This window comes from Gopherus evgoodei, unplaced genomic scaffold (genome assembly GCF_007399415.2).
Source record: "Gopherus evgoodei ecotype Sinaloan lineage unplaced genomic scaffold, rGopEvg1_v1.p scaffold_68_arrow_ctg1, whole genome shotgun sequence".
In the NCBI taxonomy this organism is placed as follows: Eukaryota; Metazoa; Chordata; order Testudines; family Testudinidae; genus Gopherus; species Gopherus evgoodei.
Genome location: NW_022060089.1, coordinates 158,010 through 179,668, shown reverse-complemented (window position 1 = coordinate 179,668; position 21,659 = coordinate 158,010). Strand labels below are relative to the sequence as shown.

Here is a 21,659-nt window from a genome sequence, read left to right as displayed (position 1 = left end):
TACATTTTCTGTTTGCCCAGCGTTGAGCTCTGATCAGCAAGGGTGGCGATGCAGTCCCAAATCCAAAAAGAGCTCCAGCATGGACCGTACGGGAGATACTGGATCTGATCGCTGTATGGGGAGACAAATCTGTTCTATCAAAGCTCCGTTACAGAAGACGAAATGCCAAAGCGTTTGAAAAAAATCTCCAGGCTACACAGTGCTGCGTGACAAGCGTAACGGAAAGCCAAAGAATCAAATGGATGCTCATGGAGGGAGGGAGGGGGTACTGAGGACTCCAGCTATCCCACAGTCCACAGCAGTCTCCGAAAACTATTTGCATTCTTGGCTGAGTTCCCAGTGCCTGTAGGTTCAAACACATTATTCACCGTGGTTCAGGGTACAGCTCATCAATTTTACTCCCTCCCCTCACCATGTGAAAGAAAAGGGAAAGAAATCGTTTCTTGACTTTTTTCAATGTCACCCTATGTCTACTGAATGCTGGTGGTAGACGCGATGCTGCAGCAGTGAAGAGCAGTATCCGCTCCTCTTCCCCCCTGGTGGCAGATGGTACAATGTGAATGATATCTGTTGTTACTATCAGCCTGTGAGTGCTCTTGGCTTGCCTCAGGTGAGGTTGGCTGGGGGCGCCTGGGTAAAAACAAGAATGATTTCTGGTTATTCCCAGTAGATGATACAGAATGGCTGATAACTGTTTTGATCATAGCAACTGGGGGCTGAGCTCCATCAGTCCCCTTCCTTTCCTGTGTAAAGAAAAGATTCTGTACTGCCTGGTCTATCATATCAGCGGGATGCTGGGCTCCTCTCCCCCGCACCGCTTAATGTCCTGCCTGGACTGTCATAGGACCAGGAGGCTGCCTCCCCCTCATTTTATCTCACTAACAAGTCATTGTTTCTTATTCCTGCATTCTTTACAACTTCATGACACAAATGGGGGGACACTGCCATGGTAGCCCAGGAAGGTTGGGGGAGGAGAGAAGCAACAGATGGGGTTGTTGCAGGGGCACCCCCGGTGAATGGTATGTAGCTCATCATTTCTGTGGGATCTGGCATGGAGCAGCTGTGCTCTGTGATACACTGGTTCTCTAGCACACTTGCCCCATATTCTAGGCAAGACTGACTCTATTTTTAGAAACCATAAAGAAGGAATTGACTCAGGGAGTCATTCCCAGCTTTGCCTTTGCACCCCCCGGCCAATCTCAGCCAGGGGCACCCATGATAGCAGTAGACAGCACAGAAAGACAGATAACCTCATTTCATTGCCCATTTACACCGGCAGCAGACAGTACAGAATGACTGCTAACCATCTCTGCTATCATGCAAAAGCAAATGAATGCTGCTGTGTCGCGCTGGAATATCGCCTCTGTCAGCGGCATCCAGTACACATACGGTGACTGTAAAAAAAAAAAAGCTGAACAGGCTCCATGATTGCCGTGCTATGGCATCTGCCAGGGCAATCCAGGGAAAAAGGGCGCAGAATGATTGTCTGCTGTTGCTTTCCCAGAGGAAGGAATGACTGACGGCATTTGCCCAGAACCACGCGCGACAATGATTTTTGCCCCATCAGCCACTGGGCTCTCAACCCAGAATTTTAAGGGGCAGGGGAGACTGCAGAAACTATGGGATAGCTATGGAATAGCTACCTGCAGTGCAATGCTCCGGAAATAGACGCTAGCCTCGGACCATGGACGCACACCTTCGAATTAATGTACTTAGTGTGGCCATGTACACTCGACTTTATACAATCTGTTTTATAAAACCGGTTTATGTAAAATCGGAATAATCCCGTAGTGTAGACGTACCCTTACACTCCCCTTTCCTGCACCTGAGCTCTTCTCTGCTGAAACACAGAACAGTGGTTCTGTTGTCTCATGACTCTTTGGAAAGTCCTGCACAGGTATAGTAGAGGGACTGTGTTCTTGACCCTGAGTGTGAGTGTTTGAAACAGCTACTGGTCAGTTACCAGGTGACGGCATTATACAGTTGTTCCACTGAACAAAGAGTTAATAGCACAAACCCATTGCAAATAGTATGTGGAGTATTGTAGCTCCCCTGTCCCTGGGTTAATAGCTGACTGGTTCTACTCAGGTTCTGTTCTGTCAAGCTGCAGCCTGTATCTGGAGTGGTAACAGGCATTGAGGTCAGTATAATTATTTTTTATTCCCTGAGCTCCCACTCTCTGGTAGATAGTACCCCCAGCAGCTGTTATTCAAGCACAATAAGGGTTTGCAGGAAGTGGATTTCAAAGTCAAATGCATGGAGTATACATGGAAATTGAACGTCATTTCACGCATAAAAATAGTCTGTCGCGCTCTCTCTCTCTCTCTCTTTCTCTCTCTCTGAGTGTCTCTGTCCTGTATTCCTAAAATACGTGGCAATCAAAATTAGTATTGTGAGAGATATGGAGCTGACATGCCATAATGAATGTGTAGGTTAAACCGAGTTCTTGGGATGTTTGCTTATAGCTATATTGGGTTAACTACTGAGATGTTTGTCTTATGGCTACATTGGGTGAAACCACTATGGCTCTTCTTAATTTAAAAATAGACTGCTGGAAATCATGAAGGAAGGGAAGCAGCACCTGAAGAAGAACTATCTCTCAGTGAGCACTTCATGGAGGTTGAGAGGCAAAAGCGGAGCTACAGGCTAGGAAGAGCCTATTTCCATGCTCTAGCCACGTTATCCAGCTTTTTTTCTTAGTTCTGGGAGTCTATAGAGAGGTGGAGCAACTGTTGCTGAGAAACTTTTCAGACTGACAGGCACAGACACCGCTGGGAAAGTCTGAAGGCCCTCGGCCTGCCTGGTTCCCCATTAGAGTGGTAGGGTTTGGGAGTCTGACTCAAACAGACTGTTTCTTGAAAACCCTCTTATTCTCCCATGTTATGCTTTATTCCTACAGTTCACATTACACACCATTTTGGTTCCAGAAGGCTGGCTGGTCACTCATCTCACCACTGCTCACAGCCTCTCAAAGGAAAGAACCACAGGTGCTGAACCCACTCGGACCTGCAGGGCAGGCACAGTCAAATTGCAGTGTGCTGTAGCCCAGGCGCCAATATGAGGGTGGGAGCATCAGAGGATGCCAACCCACGGCCTGACATGTGGCACTCAGAGACTCAGAGATGCCGGAAGCCCTGGGAACGCTAAGGGACATCTACAGGACAGAGATTCTGGAGCCCTCAGCCAGTCAGGAAATAGAAATATGCCTCATCAGATCTTTCATCACAGAGCAATAAGCTCTGAATTCCTGCCTTCACAATTAATCTGGAGAATAAAACCTTTGAAAATGTGTTTGTGAATAAATTTCAAGCAGCAAATAAACCTGAGGCAACTGGGGAACTAATCACTGTTATTCTGTGCGGTCTCCTCGCACTCAGCCCCTGGCAGGATCGGGCCCAAAGCACACGGCACCAGTAGAAATGGGACCCCTTGAGAAATCTTCATAGACTCATAGACTTTAAGGTCAGAAGAGACCAGTATGATCATCTAGTCTGACCTCCTACACAATGCAGGCCACAGAATCTCACCCACCCACAGAATCTCATCTACTCCATTATACAAGTTAAAGTCTCCCATGATCACACAGCCCCCATTAGTGTTTACTTCATTAAAAACATTAAAGAGGTCTCTATCCATATCCAAATCAGATCCCGGTGGTCTGTAGCACACCACAAGCACTATCTCAGGAGAGGATCTAGTAGCTTTCTTTCCCAATGTGATTTTTGCCCAGACAGACTCTGTTCTATCCATTCCATCACTTCTTATTTCTTTACAGTTAACCTCATCGTTGATATACAATGCTACTCCACCACCTTTGCCTTTATTTCTGTCTTTCCAAAACAGCACATAGCCTTCAATACCTGAACTCCAATCATGAGTACTATTCCACTGTGTTTCTGTTATCCCTATAATATCCGGTTTCACTTCCTGCACCAGTAGCTCTAGCTCCTCCATTTTGTTACCTAGGCTCCTCGCATTAGTGTACAGACATCTTAATTTTTGCCATTTGGCTTCACTGACATTCTTTACCCGGTTAAGCAGAGACATTCTACCACCACCATCACCTGTTAGACTGGTACCTTTCCATACCCTTCCTCCTTATGCCCATTCTTCTGCCCATGGTTGTATCCTCTCTTACTTTGTTTTCTTCCCTCTCAATGTTAAATTCTGGTGTGGAGATTACCTGGACATCTCCCAACCGTCTCCCCCAAATGCCTAGTTTAAAGCTCTCTTAATCAGTTGGGCCAGCCTCCATCCTAGAAGTCTATTTCCCTCCTTACTCAGGTGAAGTCCATCCCAAGAGAACAATCTTCTGTCCATGAATGCTTCCCAGTGGCCGTACATCCCAAAGCTCTCCTTATAGCACCACTGCCTGAGCCATCTGTTGATCGCCATAATCTTGTCACATCATTGTTGTCCTTCTCTAGGAACACGCAAAATCCCACTGAAGATCACCTAAGCCTTGATTTCCTTAAGCGTCTTCCTCTGTCTGGCATAGTCTCTCTTGATACATTCCAGCGAAAATCTAGCCATATCATTCGTTCTCACATGAAATAGAATCAACGAATTCTTTCCCGCTCCTGTTAGGATCCTTTTCAGCCTCAGGTCCACATCCCGTGTCTTAGCACCCGGCAGACAGCACACCCTTCTGTTCTCTGGATCAGCTCTAGTTACAGGCCTGTCTATTCTTCTCAGTAAGGAGTCCCCAGTCACGTAGACCTGCCTTTTCCTGGTGACAGTGTGATTCTCCGGTCTATACCCTGCTACCACTGGCTGCAAGTCCTCTTGATTCCTATTCACCCTTGCAATCCTCCGCAACCCGTCCCGTACCCTCCTGGGGCTCATATTTGGTGTTGTCTCCATTGACTCTTCCCCTCCTCCTGTAGGACTAACAGCTCTTCTCTTTTTCCTTGCCCTCTCATAGATTCATAGATTCTAGGGTCAGAAGAGACCAATGTGATCATCTAGTCCGACTCCCTGCACAAAGCAGGCCACAGAACCCTACCCATCCACTTCTATAACAAACCCCTAACCTATGCCAGAGTTACTGAAGTCTTCAAATAATGGTTTGAAGACCTCAAGCTGCAGAGAATCCACCAGCAAGTGATCCATGCCCCATGCTGCAGGGGAAGGCGAAAAACCTCCAGGGCCTCTGCCAATCTGCCCTGGAGGAAAATTCCCTCCTGACCCCAAATATGGTGATCAGCTAAACCCTGAGCATGTGGTCAAGACTCACCATCCAGCACTCAGAAAAGAATTCTCTGCAGTAACTCAGATCCCATCCCATCCAACATCCCATCACCAACCACTGGGCATACTTATCTGGCGATAATCAAAGATCAATTGCCAAAATTAGGCTCTCCCATCAAATCATCCCTTTCATAAACTTATCAAGCTTAATCTTAAAGCCAGATATGTCTTTTGCCCCCACTACTCCCCTTGGAAGGCTGTTCCAGATTTTCACTCCTCTAATGTTAGAAACCTTCGTCTAATTTCAAGTCTAAACTTCCTAGTGCCCAGTTTATACCCATTCGTTCTTGTATCTCATCTCATCTTCAGAGACCACCTGCTGTGCAACTTCTTCATTTTCCAACTCTGCAAACCTGTTCCTGAGATCTATTTCTCCTTCACTGGCTCGTCTTTTCCTCTGCCTGGTTCTCTTAGTCACATGCTTCCATCGTCCACTTTCCTCACCCAGCAGTCTTTCCTCAGAATTCTTTGGTCTTGCTTCCATCTGCAAGTCGGAGCTTATCCCTTCAGCCTCTTCACGTCTTTGCTCCATCATCTGCTCGAATCCCCTTCTAAACTCAACCAGAGTTTCCACCTCTCTCTCCAGTCCTTGGATCTTTTCTTCCATCAGCTCTATCAGGCGGCACTTCATGCAGACGAAACTCTTTTCAGGTACCGCCTCCAGGATCATGTACATGCCGCAGCTTCCACATCCAGTCATCCTCATTGTGTCTTTCACTGCTGCCTCTGTATCAGTCATAGCCTTCCCACCTAAAACCTGTTAGTCCAAGAAACACAAACCAAAACAAACTCCCAACAGGCACCAGAACGTGGGCAGACCACAACCCATTCCCTTCACTAGCCTGTCAGTTCCTCTGCCTAGGTCTCTAAGTCTCCCCCACGAACTCCCGCTGTAAACTCCCACTGAAACTCCCCTGATTACAGCTCTGTTTGCTGGCTGCTGTGCCGCTGACTTAGGGGCTTTGGGTTTTTACACTCCGAGTTCATTTTGAATCTCAGATTTCTGCATAGCTTGAACAACCCACCGAGGACAATGGCCAGATGAAACGGTGGGATTCCCAAGCTACTCAGCACTGCCTGCTCTCCAGCCCTAACACTGAGTCACCCCGACAGCCCAGCTTATTTTTCTGTCTCACTACAGAACATCTGCAAATGGAAAGAGCTTACAGTCTTTCCCCTTCACTTTTCATTTAAAGATACTGAAACCTTCCAACGTACCCAATTCCTGCTAGAAGGGGAGCCACTGACACCAGAGGTCTTCACCCTAAAGAACAAAGCATCATCAGAGAGGTAGCACAGGCAGCAGGGAGTATCTGTTCAGAGAGGGAGGCAGGTGTCTTTATGAACCATATCTGCACATTCCCTTAGGGGCCACTTGGCCATTAGGGAAACTCAGCTGCTTGGATTAGTGTCCACCAGATTTGACCACCATCACAGTCAACGGCAAATTGCAGGAGGCCAAATCATAAGGGATGCGTTGTCATGCTACTCATGCTGAGTCATAGCATCCATTACTGATAGGCTGGCTGAAAGGTTCACAGGAAGGCTCAACTTCTCCATCGTCCATTATCTTTATTTATGAGCCATCAGTAAGGCTATATTTTAGTCATGGTTAGTTTTAGTTATGGTTAATTATGGACAGCTCTTGCACAATAAACAAAAACTCATGACTTTTAATATGTACCCCTACCTAAAACTTAGGTGGAGGTCTGTGGGTGCCTGGGGAGGGGGTCATCCGGGGGCACTGGAGGTGCTGGGGGAGATGGCATGGGACCACTGCTGGTGCTGGGGGGTGCAGGCTGTGACACATGGCCAGGGAACCCCACTGGTGCTGGAGCTGGTAGGGAAGGCATCACTGTGCTGGTAGTAGAGTTCAGGGTGGATAGGGCTGGCAGGCTACCTACCCACATACATGTGTCCCTGCAGCTCCTGTGCATAAGGGAACTGCAACCAATAGGGGCTGCGGGGGTAGGGTCTGTGGGCATGGACAGTGCATGGAGCCCCTGGCCCCTCTTCCTAGGAGCTGCAAGTTCATGACAGTGGGAGACAGGGTTCCCACCACCCCGACATAAGAGCCACCCTACACTATAAACCCCGGCCCCTAGCCCTGAGCCCATTCCCACATACTCAAACTAAAACTGCTGTTGCTGACCCAGATGCTTTCTCTCTCTTTCCTTCCCCTCCATTTCTTTGCCTGGCAGTTACATGGCTAGTTTCTTTTACTCAGTTTCTGGCTGTTTGAGTTCCAAAATTCTCTGGTGTGGAGCTCCTTCTGCTTGCTTCTGAGCTTCCCTATCTTTTACCTGGAATTCTTTTAACTCCAAAACTCTTTTATGTTCATCTTCTTTTTCTTCTGCCTGCAATCTGCACAGCTCCAATTTCACAACAGTTTCACTCTCACTCATTTTCCTGCTTTTCTGTCCTTACTTTCCTTTTCCAAAATAAGCAAAGAGATCATAACAAAGTGGAAACCTATTCGACAGAGCTCAAGCCACCTCACATAAATCTCACTTAAAACTCCACCACAGTATGAAGTGCAAATCTCACTCTGAACAGCAAGCTTTGCATTTCATATGACTTGTTGTGCTACTGTGATCGGTCGTCAACCCTGGGTGCAGTCTGGGAGCCACTGGAACCGCTGAGCTCCTAACCATTCAGCTGGGCTGGCTTCTTTCACACTGCTCTGCTGGGGACACAGCCAGCCTCTCCAGGCCCTGTTATCACCCAACACGGCAGCAGGTGGCGCTGCACACCAACTGATTTACCTGAGTGCTTTTCTTATGCCACACAAGGACAAACAGGAGAGAAGAGCTAATTTCCCAGCTCCCCGGACTTGCACCTTTCCTGGAGTATAAAGCCAGAATTACACCATCTTGCACTGCACCGTGATCTCTAAAATGCAAAATCATTAATATAGGTCGTTCTCCCCTCAATGTGGGAGAGATATGCAACAGACTTTGTTTACAGCACTGCAATTTTTCCAAACACATCATTCCAAACAAACTGTTTATGAAAAAACATAGACCAAGTTTATTAATTACATAAAGATATTTTAAGTGATTATAAGTGATAGCAAACCGATCAAAGCAGATTACCTAGCAAATAGACAGAGCTGCAGACTGAGCCTAATTAGATAGATAGATAGGATATGAATTGTCAGTTTGTCACCCTGATTGATGATGCAAGCAGTTCACAAAGTTTTCCTACACAGGCTGAAATCCCTTTATCCTGGGACCAACACTTCCCCCAGTTTAGTCTTTGTTCTTCAGATGTTTCCAGGAGTTTTTATGTGTGGGGATTGACAGCAAGAGAGGATGTCACTCCCTGCCATATATAATTTTTCAATACAGCAGGAACCCTTTGTTTCAAGACAAGTTCCCATCCCAATTTATGGAAAAATACAGTTACCAAAATGGAGTTCAGTGTCACATAGTCTGGTCCTAATATATATAACTTCAGGTACAAAAATAATACATGCACACATATAGGATAATCATATTCAGCAAATCATAACTTTTCAAATGACACCTCACGAGACATATACTGTACCAGATGCTTCATAATTATATCATAGTTATACCACTATGATGAATATGGTGCAGCATCACAACCTCCTATATTAACACCTCAATGTGGAACACATAGACTCATAGACTCATAGACTTTAAGGTCAGAAGGGACCATTATGATCATCTAGTCTGACCTCCTGCACAACGCAGACCATATAATCTCACCCACACACTCCTGTAACAAACCCCTAACCTATGTCTGAGTTACTGAAGTCCTCAAATTGTGGTTTGAAGACATCAAGCTGCAGAGAATCCTCCAGCTAGTGACCTATGCCCCATGCTGCAGAGAAAGGTGAAAAATCTCCAGGGTCTCTGCCAATCTACCCTGGAGGAAAATTCCTTCCCGACCCCAAATATGGCGATCAGTTAAACCCTGAGCATATGGGCAAGACTCACGAGTCAGCACCCAGGAAAGAATTCTCTGTAGTAACTCAGATCCCATCTGTCATGGTATAATTCCCCACTCTGAACCTTAGGGTCCAAAAGATGGGGTACCAGCATGAATTCCTCTAAACTTAATTACCAGCTTAGAACCTGTAGCGCTGCCACCAGCCAGGAATTCCAATGCCTGGTACACTCTGGTCCCCCCAAAACCTGGCCCGGGGACCCCCAAGACCCAGTCCTTCTGGAGCTTAACGCAAGGAAAATAAACCCTTTCCCTCACCGTTGCCTCTCCCAGACTTCCCCTCCCTGGGTTACCCTGGAAGATCACTGTGATTCAAATGCCTTGAATCTTAAAACAGAGAGGAAAATTTACCTTCCCCCCTCCTTCTCTCTCCCCCTCCCAGATTCTCCCTGAGAGAGAAAGTAATCCTAACACAGAGAGAAAATTAACCTTTCTCTCCCCCTTCCCTCCTTTCTCCCCACCAATTTCCTGGTGGATCCAGACCCAGTTCCCTGGGGTCTCACCAGAATAAAAAAAACAAAAACAATCAAATTCTTAAACAAGAAAAGCTTTTAATTAAAGAGAGAAAAACAGTAAAAATTATTTTTGTAAACTTTAAAAAAATGGAATAGGTACAGGGTCTTTCAGCTATAGACACTGGGAACACCCTCCCAGCCTGAGTATTCAAGTACAAATTAAAATCTTTTCAGCAAAATACCAATTTGAACTCCTTTCAGCCAAATACACATTTTAACTCCTTCCAACCAAATACACATTTGCAAATAAAGAAAACAAGCATAAGCCTAACTCGCCTTATCTACCTAGTACTTACTATTTTGACTCTATAAGAACCTGTATCAGGGAGATTGGAGAGAAACCTGGTTGCACGTCTGGTCCCTCTGAGCCCTCAGAGTGAACAACAACCAAAAAACTAACAGCACACACAAAACTTCCCTCCCTCAGGATTTGAAAGTATCCTGTCCTCTGATTGGTCCTCCGGTCAGGTGACAGCCAGGCTCACTGTTCTTGTTAACCCTTTCCAGGTAAAAGAGATATGAAGCACTTTTGTTCTATTAACTCTTACTTATCTGTTTAAGACACCATCCCATCTAACATCCCATCACAGACCACTGGACATACTTACCTGCTGATAATCAAATATCAATTGCCAAATTAATTGCCAAAATTAGACTATTCCATCATACCATCCCCTCCATAAACTTATCAAGCTTAGTCTTAAAGCCAGATACGTCTTTTGCCCCCACTACTCCCCTTGGGAGGCTGTTCTAGAACTTCACTCCTCTAATGGTTAGAAACCTTGGTTTAATTTCAAGTCTAAACTTCCTAGTGTCCAGTTTATACTCATTTGTTCTCGTGTCCACATTGGTACTAAGCTTAAATAACTCCTCTCCATCCCTAATATTTATCCCTCTGATATATTTATAAAGAGCAATCATATCCCCCCTCAGTCTTCTTTTGGTTAGGCTAAACAAGCCAAGCTCTTTAAGTGTCCTTTCATAAGATAGATTTTCCATTCCTCGGATCATCCTAGTAGCCCTTCTCTGTACCTTTTCCAGTTTGAATTCATCCTTCTTAAACATGGGAGACCAGAACTGCACACAGCATTCCAGGTGAGGTCTCACCAGTGCCTTATATAACGGTACTAACACCTCCTTATCTTTGCTGGAAATACCTCGCCTGATGCATCCTAAAACTGCATTAGCTTTTTTAACAGACATATCAGACTGGCAGCTCATAGTCATCCTATGATCAACCAATATTCTGAGGTCCTTCTCCTCCTCTGTTACTTCCAACTGATGTGTCCCCAATTTATAATTAAAATTCTTGTTATTAACCCCTAAATGCATGACCTTGCACTTTTCACTATTAAATTTCATCATATTACTATTACTCCAGTTTACATGGTCATCCAGATCTTCCTGTAGGATATCCTGGTCCTTCTCTGTGTTAGCAATACCTCCCAGCTTTGTGTCATCTGCAAACTTTATTAGCACATTCCCACTTTATGTGCCAAGGTCAGTAGTAAAAAGGTTAAATAAGATTGGTCCCAAAACTGATCCCTGAGGAACTCCACTAGTAACCTCCCTCCAGCCTGACAGTTCGCCTTTCAATACGACCCGTTATAGTCTCCCCTTTCACCAGTTCCTTATCCACCTTCCAATTTTCATATTGATCCCCATCTTTTCCAATTTAACTAATAATTCCCCATGTGGAACCAGATAAAATGTTACTGAAATCAAGATAAATTAGATCCACTGAGTTTCCTTTGCCTAAAAAATCTGTTACCTTCTCAAAGAGGGAGATCAGGTTGGTTTGGCACAATCCACCTTTTGTAAAACCACGTTGTATTTTGTCCCTGTCAAGGTTTTTTCCCCACTTTGAACTTTAGCATCCAAAAGTGGGGACCTGCATAGACCCTTTTAGCTTAATTCCTAGCTTAGATTTGATAATGCTGCCACCAGCCAAAAATATAGTGTTTGGCATACTTCCTGTTGCCCCAAAACCTTCCCTGGGGAACCCAAGACCCAAACCCCTTGGGTCTTAAAACAAGGAGAAATAAACCTTCCCCGCTCCTTTCTCCCCCAAGACTTAGCCCTCCCTGGGTTGCCTTGGGAAGCTCTCATGACTTTTTGGAAAGTCTTGCACAGGTGTTGCAGAGAGATTGTGTCTTAACCCTGAATGTAAGTGTGAGAAACAGCTACTGGTCCATTACCAGGTGAAGGAATTTTACAACTGTTCACTGAACAAAGAGTTAATAGCAGAAACCCATTGCAAACACTATGTGGAGCATTATAGCTCCTTTGTCCCTGGGTTAATAGCTGACTGGTTCTCCTCAGGTTCTGTTCTGTCAGTCTGTAGCCTGTATCCAGAGTGGTAACAGCCATTGGGATCAGCATAGAAAATATCCATTCCCTGAGCTCTCACTCTCTAGTACATAGTACCCCCAACACCTTTTAAACAGGCACGATGAGGGTTTGCAGAAAGTGGATGTCAAAGTCGAATGCATGAGTATTCAGGGAAATGGAACTTCTTTTCACACAGGAAAGTCGTCTATTGCTCTCTCGCTCTCTCTCTTTCCTGTCTCTGTCCTGTATTGCTAAAACACATAGCACCCAAAAACAGTATGGAGAAAGGTATGGAGCTGAGATGTCATAATGAATGTGTAGGTTAAACTGAGTTCTTGGTATGTTTGTCTTACGGCTGTATTGGGTGAAACCAGTATGGCTCTTTTTAATGTAATAGCAGCTTGCCGGAGAACAAACAGGATGAGAAGCAACAGCTCAAGATAAGTTATCACTCAGTGAGCACTTCATGGGGGTTCAGAGACAACACCCGAGCTACAAGCTGGGAAGAGCCTCTTTCCAGGCTCCAGTCACCTTACCCAGCTTGTTATGCCAGGCTGGAAGTCTGTATTGATGTAGGGCAGCTGTTGCTGAGAAACTCTTCAGACTGACAAGCACAGACACCACTGGGGAAGACTGAAAGCCCCAGCCTGCCTGGGTTCCCATTAGAGTGGCAGGGTTGGGGATAAGAGACGTGTACAGACTGATTTTTGAAAACCCTCTTACTCTCCCATATTACGCTTTATTCCTACAGTTCAAATTGCACACCACTTTGGTTCCAGAGGGCTGGCTGGTCACTCATCTCACCACTACTCACAGCCTCCCAAAAGGAAGAACCACAGGTGCTGAACCCACTCGGACCTGCAGCGCAGGCACAGTCAAACCGCAGTGTGCTGTAGCCCAGGGGCCAGTCTGAGGGTGGGAGGATTGTGGGATACCATCCCATAAGAGGGAAAGGTATGAGGCCTGATATGTGGCACTCGATCAGAGACAGGTACCTGGGAACTTTGAGGGTACCTACAGGGCAGAAATTCTAGAGCCCTCAGCCAGTCAGGAAATAGAAATATGCCTCACTGGACCTTTCACCGCAGACCAATCGGCTCTGAATTCCTGCGTTCACAATTAACCTGGAGAAAAAAAGCCTTTGAAAATGCATTTGATTATTAAATTTTGAGGAGCAAATAAACCTGAGGCTATTGGGGAACAAGTCACTGATATTCTGTGTGGTATCCTCTCACTCAGCCCCTGGCAGGATCGGGCCCAGAACACACAGCATCTCTAGAAATGGAACCTCTTGAGAAATCCAAACTCAGGGCTTTGGGGTTTTAACTCTCTGAGCTCATTTTGAATCTGAGATTTCTGTGTAGCTTGAACAACTCCCCAAGGACCATGGTCAGATGTAGTGGTATAGTTCCCAAGCTACTTAGTGCTGCCTGCCTTCCAGCCTCTGTCACTCAGACACTCCGACTGCTCAGCTGAACCCTCTGCTGCTGCACAGAACATCTGCAAATGGAACCAGCTCACAGCTTTTCCCCTTCACTTCACATTTTAAAGATAGTGGAATCTGCCAACGTACCCAATTACGTCAGAAGGGGAGCCATTGACACCAGAGGTCTTCACCCTAAAGAACAAGGAGTCATCAGACAGTTTGCACAGGCAGGAGACAGTATCTGTTCAGATGAAGGAGAACTGTCTTTATGAAGTGTGCTTGCACATTCCCTTGGGGGGAACTTGGCCATCAGGGAACCTCAGCTGCTTGGATTAATGTGCACCAGTTTTTACACCGTCACGGCCAATAACAAAGTGCAGGAGGCCAAATCAGAAGGGATGCACTGTCATGTCCTGCTACAGAATCTTTTCCTGTTATATAAGCTTGTCATCTCTGTTTGTGTGGTTCCAATCTGTCACATGGCTATCTCGGGGGTGGCTGAGTGGTAACAATCATGCTATCACAGCTGTGATCTTGCTGAAATTAAATAAATAAATAAATAAATAAATAAATAAATAAAATGGGACTAGATTTCTCCCCAGCAGCCCCCTTTCCTGAATTACAAACCCAGGGTGCAGAGCTGGGAAGGAAGATTCCACAAGGCTTCCTACATGGAAATATTCCGAGGACCGTTCCAATAGGAGAAGAATGAAAGAGGAAACTCAGGATCCAGAGAGTCCCAAAGCTAAGCACAGATGTCAGTGATCCACTGCTAGCTAGGCCCAACCACAATCTTTGTGTCTCCACAACTGCTCTTGAACACTCTCCAGGTCTGTGGTAGCACAGGTTCATCAGAGGTTTTCTACCAGGGCCTGTCACAGCAGCCACTGCCCACAGGATCTGTTTAGGGGTTGTTGCACAGGGTCAGGGGGCTGCACAGAGATGGGAAGGCTGGTTAGTGTAGCTGATGGGCACAATAGCCCAGCCATGGACGGGTTGGGAGGATTACACCATTCCATACCCCGAGGGCAGTCACAGACTCAGTCAGTGAAACCTTCGTTTATGTTACAAGGGAAAAGGAGATGAGAAACCTCCAGTTTCTCTTGGGGATCCAAAATGTCGCTCTGTAAACAAAGGCTGTCGCGTATCTATCCCACATTGAGGGTGAAATGACCTACAGTCATGAATTTGCATTGTACAGATCCCCGTGCATTTTAAGATAGTGTGATTCTGGGTTTATTCCCCAGAAATTGTGCAACACCGAGGAGCTAGGAAATTGGCTGTTGTGTTCTATTTGTCCTTGAGTGGCTTTGGTAAAGCACTCAGATAGCTCAGCTGGGACTGTCGCGCCACCTGCTGTCATGTGGGGTGATAACGGGGCCTGGAGAGCCTGGCTTGTCACCGGCACAGCAGTGTGAGAGAGGACAGCCCAGCTGAAGTGTTAGGGGCTCAGCAATTCCACCGGCTCCTAGACTGTAACCCAGTGGTGACAACCCATCACAGAGGTTTGAGAACAAACTGGTAAATTAAACAATATAAGTCACCAGGACCAGAAGGGAATCACCCAAGAGTTCTGAAGGAACTCAAACACCAAATTGCAAAACTACTTAAAGTGCTATGTGACCTATGGTTTAAATCAGCCACTCTACCAGGTGACTGGCAAATAGCTAATCTGATGCTGATTTTTTAAGAATGGTCCAGAGGTGATCCCAGAAATTGCAGGCAAGTAATTCTAACTTCAATATCAGACAGATTGTTTGAAACTATATTAAAGAAGACAATTATCAGACAAATACAGGAACTTGATTTGCTGGGGAAGAGACAACACAGCTTCTGCAACGGGAAATCGTGCCTCACCAATCTATAAGAATTCTTTGAACTGGTCAACAGAAATGTTGGCAAGGGTGATCCAGAGGATATAGTGTACTTGAACTTTCAGAAAGCTTTTGACAAGGTCCCTCAGCAGAGGGTCTTAAGAAAATAAGCAGTCATGGGATAAGCAGGAAGGTTCTCTCCTGAGTCAGTAACAGGTTTAAAGATAGGAAACAAATGGTAAGAATAAAAGGTCAGTTTTCAAAATGGAGAGAGGTAATTAGTGGTGTTCCCCGGGAGTCTGTACTGGGACCAGTGTTGTTCAACAAAGTCATAAATGATCTAGAAAAAGGAGTAAGGTGTGAGGTGGGAAAATTTGCAGATAAGACAAAATTATTCAATATATTTAAGTCCAAAGCAGACTGCGAAGAGTTACAAAGTGATCTCACAAAACTCAGTGACTGGGCAGCAAAATGGCAGATGAAATTCAGTGTAAATAAATGCAAAGTAATGCACATTGGAACACGTACTTCCAACTATACCTGTGAAATGATGTTTCCAAATTAGCTGTTACCACTCAAGAAAGGGATCTTGGAGTCACTGTGGATAGTTCTATGTAAACATCCACTCAATATGCAGCAGAAGTCAAAAAAAGCTAAGCGAATGTTGGGAACCATGGGTGGCAGATATAATTGGCCAGGACAGGCTAAGTATCCCCTGATGCAGCTGTGCCCTCTGGCTGCCAGTTGTGGGGTTTGCTCTGGAAAGTTTTTGCTTATTATTACGCACCATGAATTTTCCAGTGTGGCTGAGGAGGCGTATGTGGTGCTCATCGTCCTGGGTTCATCAGTAACTCCCTGGAGTCCATGTAGATTACTGATGAATGCAGGAAGTTTAGTAACACAGATCACTGTGACAGATTGTCACCCAAGAGTGTAGTCTGGGAGCCATGGGAACTGCTGTGCCCCTTAACCCTGCAACTTGTCTGGCCAATCTTACACTGCTTTCTTGGTAACACAGCCAGCCTGTGCAATCTCTGTTATCACCCAGCATGACAGCAGGTGGTGTCACTCACTCAACTCAGCTGCCTGAGTGCTTTCATGGAGGATAGATCCATTAATTGTTATTATCAGAATGGACAGGGATGGTGTCCCTAGTCTCTTCCTTGCCAGAATCTTGGAATGGGCGACATGGAATGGATCACTTGATGATAACCTGTTCTGCTCATTCCCTCTGGAGCATCTGTCATTCACCACTGTAGGAAGACAGAATACTGGGCTAGATGGACCTTTAGTCTAACCCAGTATTGCCATTCTTGTGTTTTTCTGTTCTTAATTGTCCCACTGTTGGAGCTGGGAACAACATCCCATCTGTGTCTCTCCCCACAGAGGGAGATTAGGAATTGTTGGGCCCTGACTGGGCCAGGACAACTGGGGATCCTTCCCCATCCCTTCCGCAGCCCCACTCTTACCAAACAGTGGGTTTGGTGTATGGGAGTTTGTTTCTCCCGGTGCTCCTGCAGGTTAGTCGGGTCTGGGCAGGGGGGATTGCCCCACTTGCCCTGCCCAGCACTCCTGCATGGGAGGAGGGTTGAGGTGCACGGGAGTGACCCACTACCACTGTCCAACAATACTGCCAGCGAGTGGGTCCAGGTGAGGAGGCTTCTTCCACTCCCCCCGCCCTGCACTCTTCCCACACCACAACCCATTCCCGGCAGGAGCACCAGATGGAGGGAGTAGGGCAAGCTCCCATGCTCGGACCCTGCTTCTCCGCAGGGGCACTGTGCAGGTGGAGTGGATTGGGACGGACCTGTTGGCCCAGACCCAGTGGCTAATCTGCTATTAGCCCAGACTGTCACCCACGAGGCACATCCCATTTGGGCTGGGTGACCAGGGCATCATCATGTGGGACTGGCAGGAAAGGTACACAGCTGGACACTGAGCTGTGGTCCGTAGTCCCAGCCAGTGGATTGCGGGGCTTTGCCCTGATTTGGGTGGGCCTGGGTGCTAAATGAGTGGGCCATGGTCCAACTAGGCCCATCCATGACTACGCCCTGCTTCAGACCCAGCCTAGCTTCGCTGTGTCCTGACAGTAGCTTCCCATCTGTTTGCTCCTTTCTTGTGGAAGCAGCTTGTGCTGAAACCTGTGTGAGCCTGGGCCCAGCCACCACAGTGCTCAGCTGTGTCTGTGTTATGGGGCCAAGGTGTGAAGCTGACCTTTGCCCTCAGACGGCTTTCTCCCAATGAGACCATCTAAGATGAGGCCACCATGGCCGTTGATCCATTGTTTGGCAGTTAGACCCATTCAGCCTCAATGGCTGCAAACTCCGGTCTGCTGACTGTGCCGAAAGGCTCGGTATCATTGTGACACTCCAACACTCCCCTCAGAATTCTACTATCTACCCCTCACTGTCACTCCTAAGCACCCCCACATCTGCCATAGACACCAAGGTGCTGGAGTCACAGGGTTTCCCAGAAACCAGCTGTCACAGGAGGCTGTGGTAAGAGGCCTTTGACAGACAATGTCAGAATTGTTGCTCTGTGGAACCCGGACACAGCCCTGATCTTAGGGTCTGAGCCCCTGGAATGTATTGATCCTCTTGCCACCCCTGTGAGGCAGGGCAGGGCTATTATCCACCTGTGCAAAGGCTCAGAGACAGCCAAGATATGCAACAAGACAAGTTCCCAGCCCAGAGTGTGGAAAAATATAGGTACCAAAAGGGAGTTCAGTATCAAATGATCTGGTCCCGTGTCCTTGGGTGCTCTGCTGAGTCATAGCATCCATTACTGACAGACTGGCTGAAACGCTCACAGGAAGATGAAGCTCTTCCATAGTCCATTGTCTTTGTCTATGAGCCATCAATAAGGCTATATTTTAGTCACAAGTATTTTTAGGACAAGTCATCGACAGATCTTGCACAATAAACAAAAACGCATGCTCTGTGACCTGTACATGACTTTTAATACGTACCCCACCTAAAACTTGGCCAGAGGGCTGTGGGTGCCCAGGGAGGGGGGTCATCTGGGGACATCGGAGGTGCTGGTGGAGATGGCCTGGAACCACTGCTGGTGCTGGGGAGGGTGTGGTTGTGACACATGGCGTGGGAACCCCTCTGATGGTGGAAAGGCAGGGAAAGCAGCATCTCGCCAGTGGTGGGGCGCGGGGGTTGATAAGGCTGGCAGGCTATCTACCCACCTGCATGTGTCCCTGCAGCTCCTGAGCATATGGGAACTGAAGCCAATAGGAGCTGCAGGGGTGGAGTCTGTGGGTGAGGGCAGCAAGAGGAGCCTCCTGGCCCCTTCTTCTAGGAGCTGCAGGTACATGATGGTGGGAGACAGGGTTCCCGCAACCCTGATGCAAGAGCTACCCTACACTATAACCCCCTGCCCCTAGCCCTGAGCCCATTCCCACATACTCAAACTAAAACTGCTGTTGCTGGCCCAGTTGCCTTCTCTCTCTCTCTCCTTCTCCTCCATTTCTTTGCCTGGCAGTTACATGGCTAGTTTCTTTTACTCAGTTTCTGCCTGTTTGAGGTCCAGAATTCTCTGGTGTGCAGCTCCTTCTGCTTGCTTCTGAGCTTCCCTATCTTTTACCTGGAATTCTTTTAACTCCAAAAGTCTTTTATGTTCATCTTCTTTTTCTTCTGCCTGCAATCTGCACGCCTCCAACTTCACAACACTTTCACTCTCACTCATTTTCCTGCTTTTCTGTCCCTACGTACAATTTCCCAAATAAGCAAAGAGATAATAACAAAGTGGAAACCTCTTTGACAGAGCTCAAGCCACCTCACATAAACCTCACTTAAAATCTCCTCTACTGTATGAAGTGAAAATCTAATGAAGAACAGCAAGCTATGCATTCCACACGGCTTGTTGTGCCACTGTGATTGGCCATCAGCCCCGGGGTGCAGTCTGGGAGCCGTTGGAACTGCTGAGCTCCTAACCATTCAGCTGGGCTGGCTTCTTTCACACTGCTGTGCTGGTGACACAGCCAGCCTCTCCAGGCACAAACAAAGGTACTGAGGGTTAGTTAGCTGATATTTCTAGTCACACAGTGCATCAGTGGCAGAAACACTGCGTCTCTCTGAACTGGGCTACAAAGCCTCCTATGGTAAGAAACAGGGTTTCACTACAGACAGCCGGATATAGCAGTGACTGTCTCGAAGGATCACTGGTTCTTGTGGCACCGTTCAGAGGGTCTCTTCCTCTTCTTCAGACATGAGACATGCACATGCCGGATGAGAAAGGCCATGCACATTCTTAATAGGGGATAGGCAGTAGCTGTGCCTTTGTTGGGGATGTGAGGGCTATTTCCACTCCCATTTCATTGCTAGAGTAACACAAATGGAGGGGAGGATGAGGGAATGTGGGCCTCAGTCTCTTGCCAGGTCTCCTATGTGTCAGAAACTCATTCACACAGGCAGCTCTGCCTTGGTGAGAAGTGGGCTCAGAGGTGTGCTGTGTCCAGAGCCATTAACAGGGGTAGAGGGGTTGCCTCAGTGCCATCTCCCGGGGCTCCTGTGTTAAACATGGGTCTGAATGATTCAGTCACAAACATCTGGCTGAGGGCACATGGGACGGTGGGGTGTCCGTGCCCCTTGAACAGCTCCTGTCCACAGCTGGTGCAGCCCCCAAGGAACTCGCAGCACCCAGAGCTCTCAGGAAGGGCCAGGACAGCAACAGTAGAACAGCGCTGCACCGTTTTTCATAGCCTGTGAGTGTTTAACCACAGTGACAGGCCAAGTGACAGGCCAAGTGTAACTGGAAACAGCATTCACATCCCTTGTTTTTATTAACTGTATCAACAGGAATTCTGAGGTCAGAGCAGCCACTGATGTGGCTCTTTCTTGACCAATATCCTACTGGTTCCCTGGATCTTCACAAAAAAAGTCACTTTTAAATGCTGCTGCCTGCCTTGGTCTCCTTCCCCCAGTGTGCTGTCCGCCCTCACCAGCCGCTCTCCAATTGCTCCAGGCCTTAGACCCCATCTGAACCTGTCTCTCCATAATGGAGATCACTAGCTCATGTCTTCTCAGATTTAAGAGTCCAGGATGGAATAGGTGGCCTGTATTTTTTGTGTATCACTCCATCAGCCCTGCAGCTGGATGTTGAACTGACCATTCACTTGATGAATGCCCTGATTATCCTCGCACGAAGATGTTTGCTTTTCACGCTGTACACAACTGGGTTCATCAGGGGCGGGACGAGCAGGTAGATATAACTTAGAACAGTTTGAAACAAGGGAGAAGAGCCCTCCCCTAATCTGTGTATCACAGACAGGCCAGTGATTGGCATATAGAAGAGCAGGACGGCACAGAGATGAGAGACACAGGTGTTCAGGACCCTAAGACAGTCCGCATAGGACGTGATGCTCAGCACTGTTTTGAGGATCATCACATAAGAGAGAAAGATGAGCAGCGAGTCCAACCCCACTGTTAGAACTGTAATAAACAAGCCATAGATGCTATTCACTCTGATATCCGAACAAGCCAACTTCATGACCTCCTGGTTTATGCAGTACGAATGGGAGAGGATATTAGACTGACAGTATCGGAACCGCTGAAGGAGAAAAGGGATTGGGAGTATTACAGCCACTGCTCTTAGCACACACACCAGTCCCATCTTGCTTATTCTTGGCAGGGTTAAGATGGAAGCATATCTCAGTGGGTTACAGATCGCGATGAAGCGGTCAAAGGCCATCAACAAGAGCACAGAGGATTCAGAGCATATAAGCAAGTGGATGAAGAACAGCTGGGCAAAACAGGCATTGAGGCTGATTTCCCTAGAGTTAAACAAGTATACACTCAGTATTGTCGGCATGGTGGCTATCGATAAGCCAAGGTCTGTGACGGCCAACATGGAAAGGCAAATGTACATGGGCTCATGGAGGCTTGGATCTCTTTTTATAATGAACAGAATGACTGAATTTCCTACTATGGAAAAAACATACACTAAACAGAAGACGATAGAGATCCAGAGATGGACATCTTCCAGCCCAGGTATCCCGGTGAGCAGGAACACTGCAGGGTTGTAGTTGGTGTCATTGACAGCTGACATAATGTACTGGGCAGGTCCGAGGAGTTCTGAACTTTTCTTCCTATAAGGAAAAAGAACAGGAGACTAGATGACATTTAATGAGACATCTTTCTGCTCTCAGTGCAAGTCTAAAGACTTCCAGAAGGTCAGGGAAGATCAGCAAAAACACAGTCTTGGATTTACACAACATATAGGAAGATAGGCATTGCCATCGTGCATCAGACTCATAGTCCCTCTAGCCCAGAGGTTCTCAAACTGGGGATCGGGATCCCTCAGGGGGTCACGAGGTTTTATATGGGTGGGTAGTGAGTTGTC

At 46.9% G+C, this 21,659-nt stretch overlaps 1 protein-coding gene across 1 annotated transcript; it reads right to left on the bottom strand.

Annotated features, from left to right (window-relative positions):
• Positions 1-20,429: 20,429 nt before the first annotated feature.
• LOC115643729 (olfactory receptor 51G2-like) lies at positions 20,430-21,365 on the bottom strand. The gene has a single exon (XM_030547726.1). It carries the CDS (start codon positions 21,363-21,365, stop codon positions 20,430-20,432), a length of 936 nt encoding a protein of 311 aa, XP_030403586.1.
• Positions 21,366-21,659: the final 294 nt, after the last annotated feature.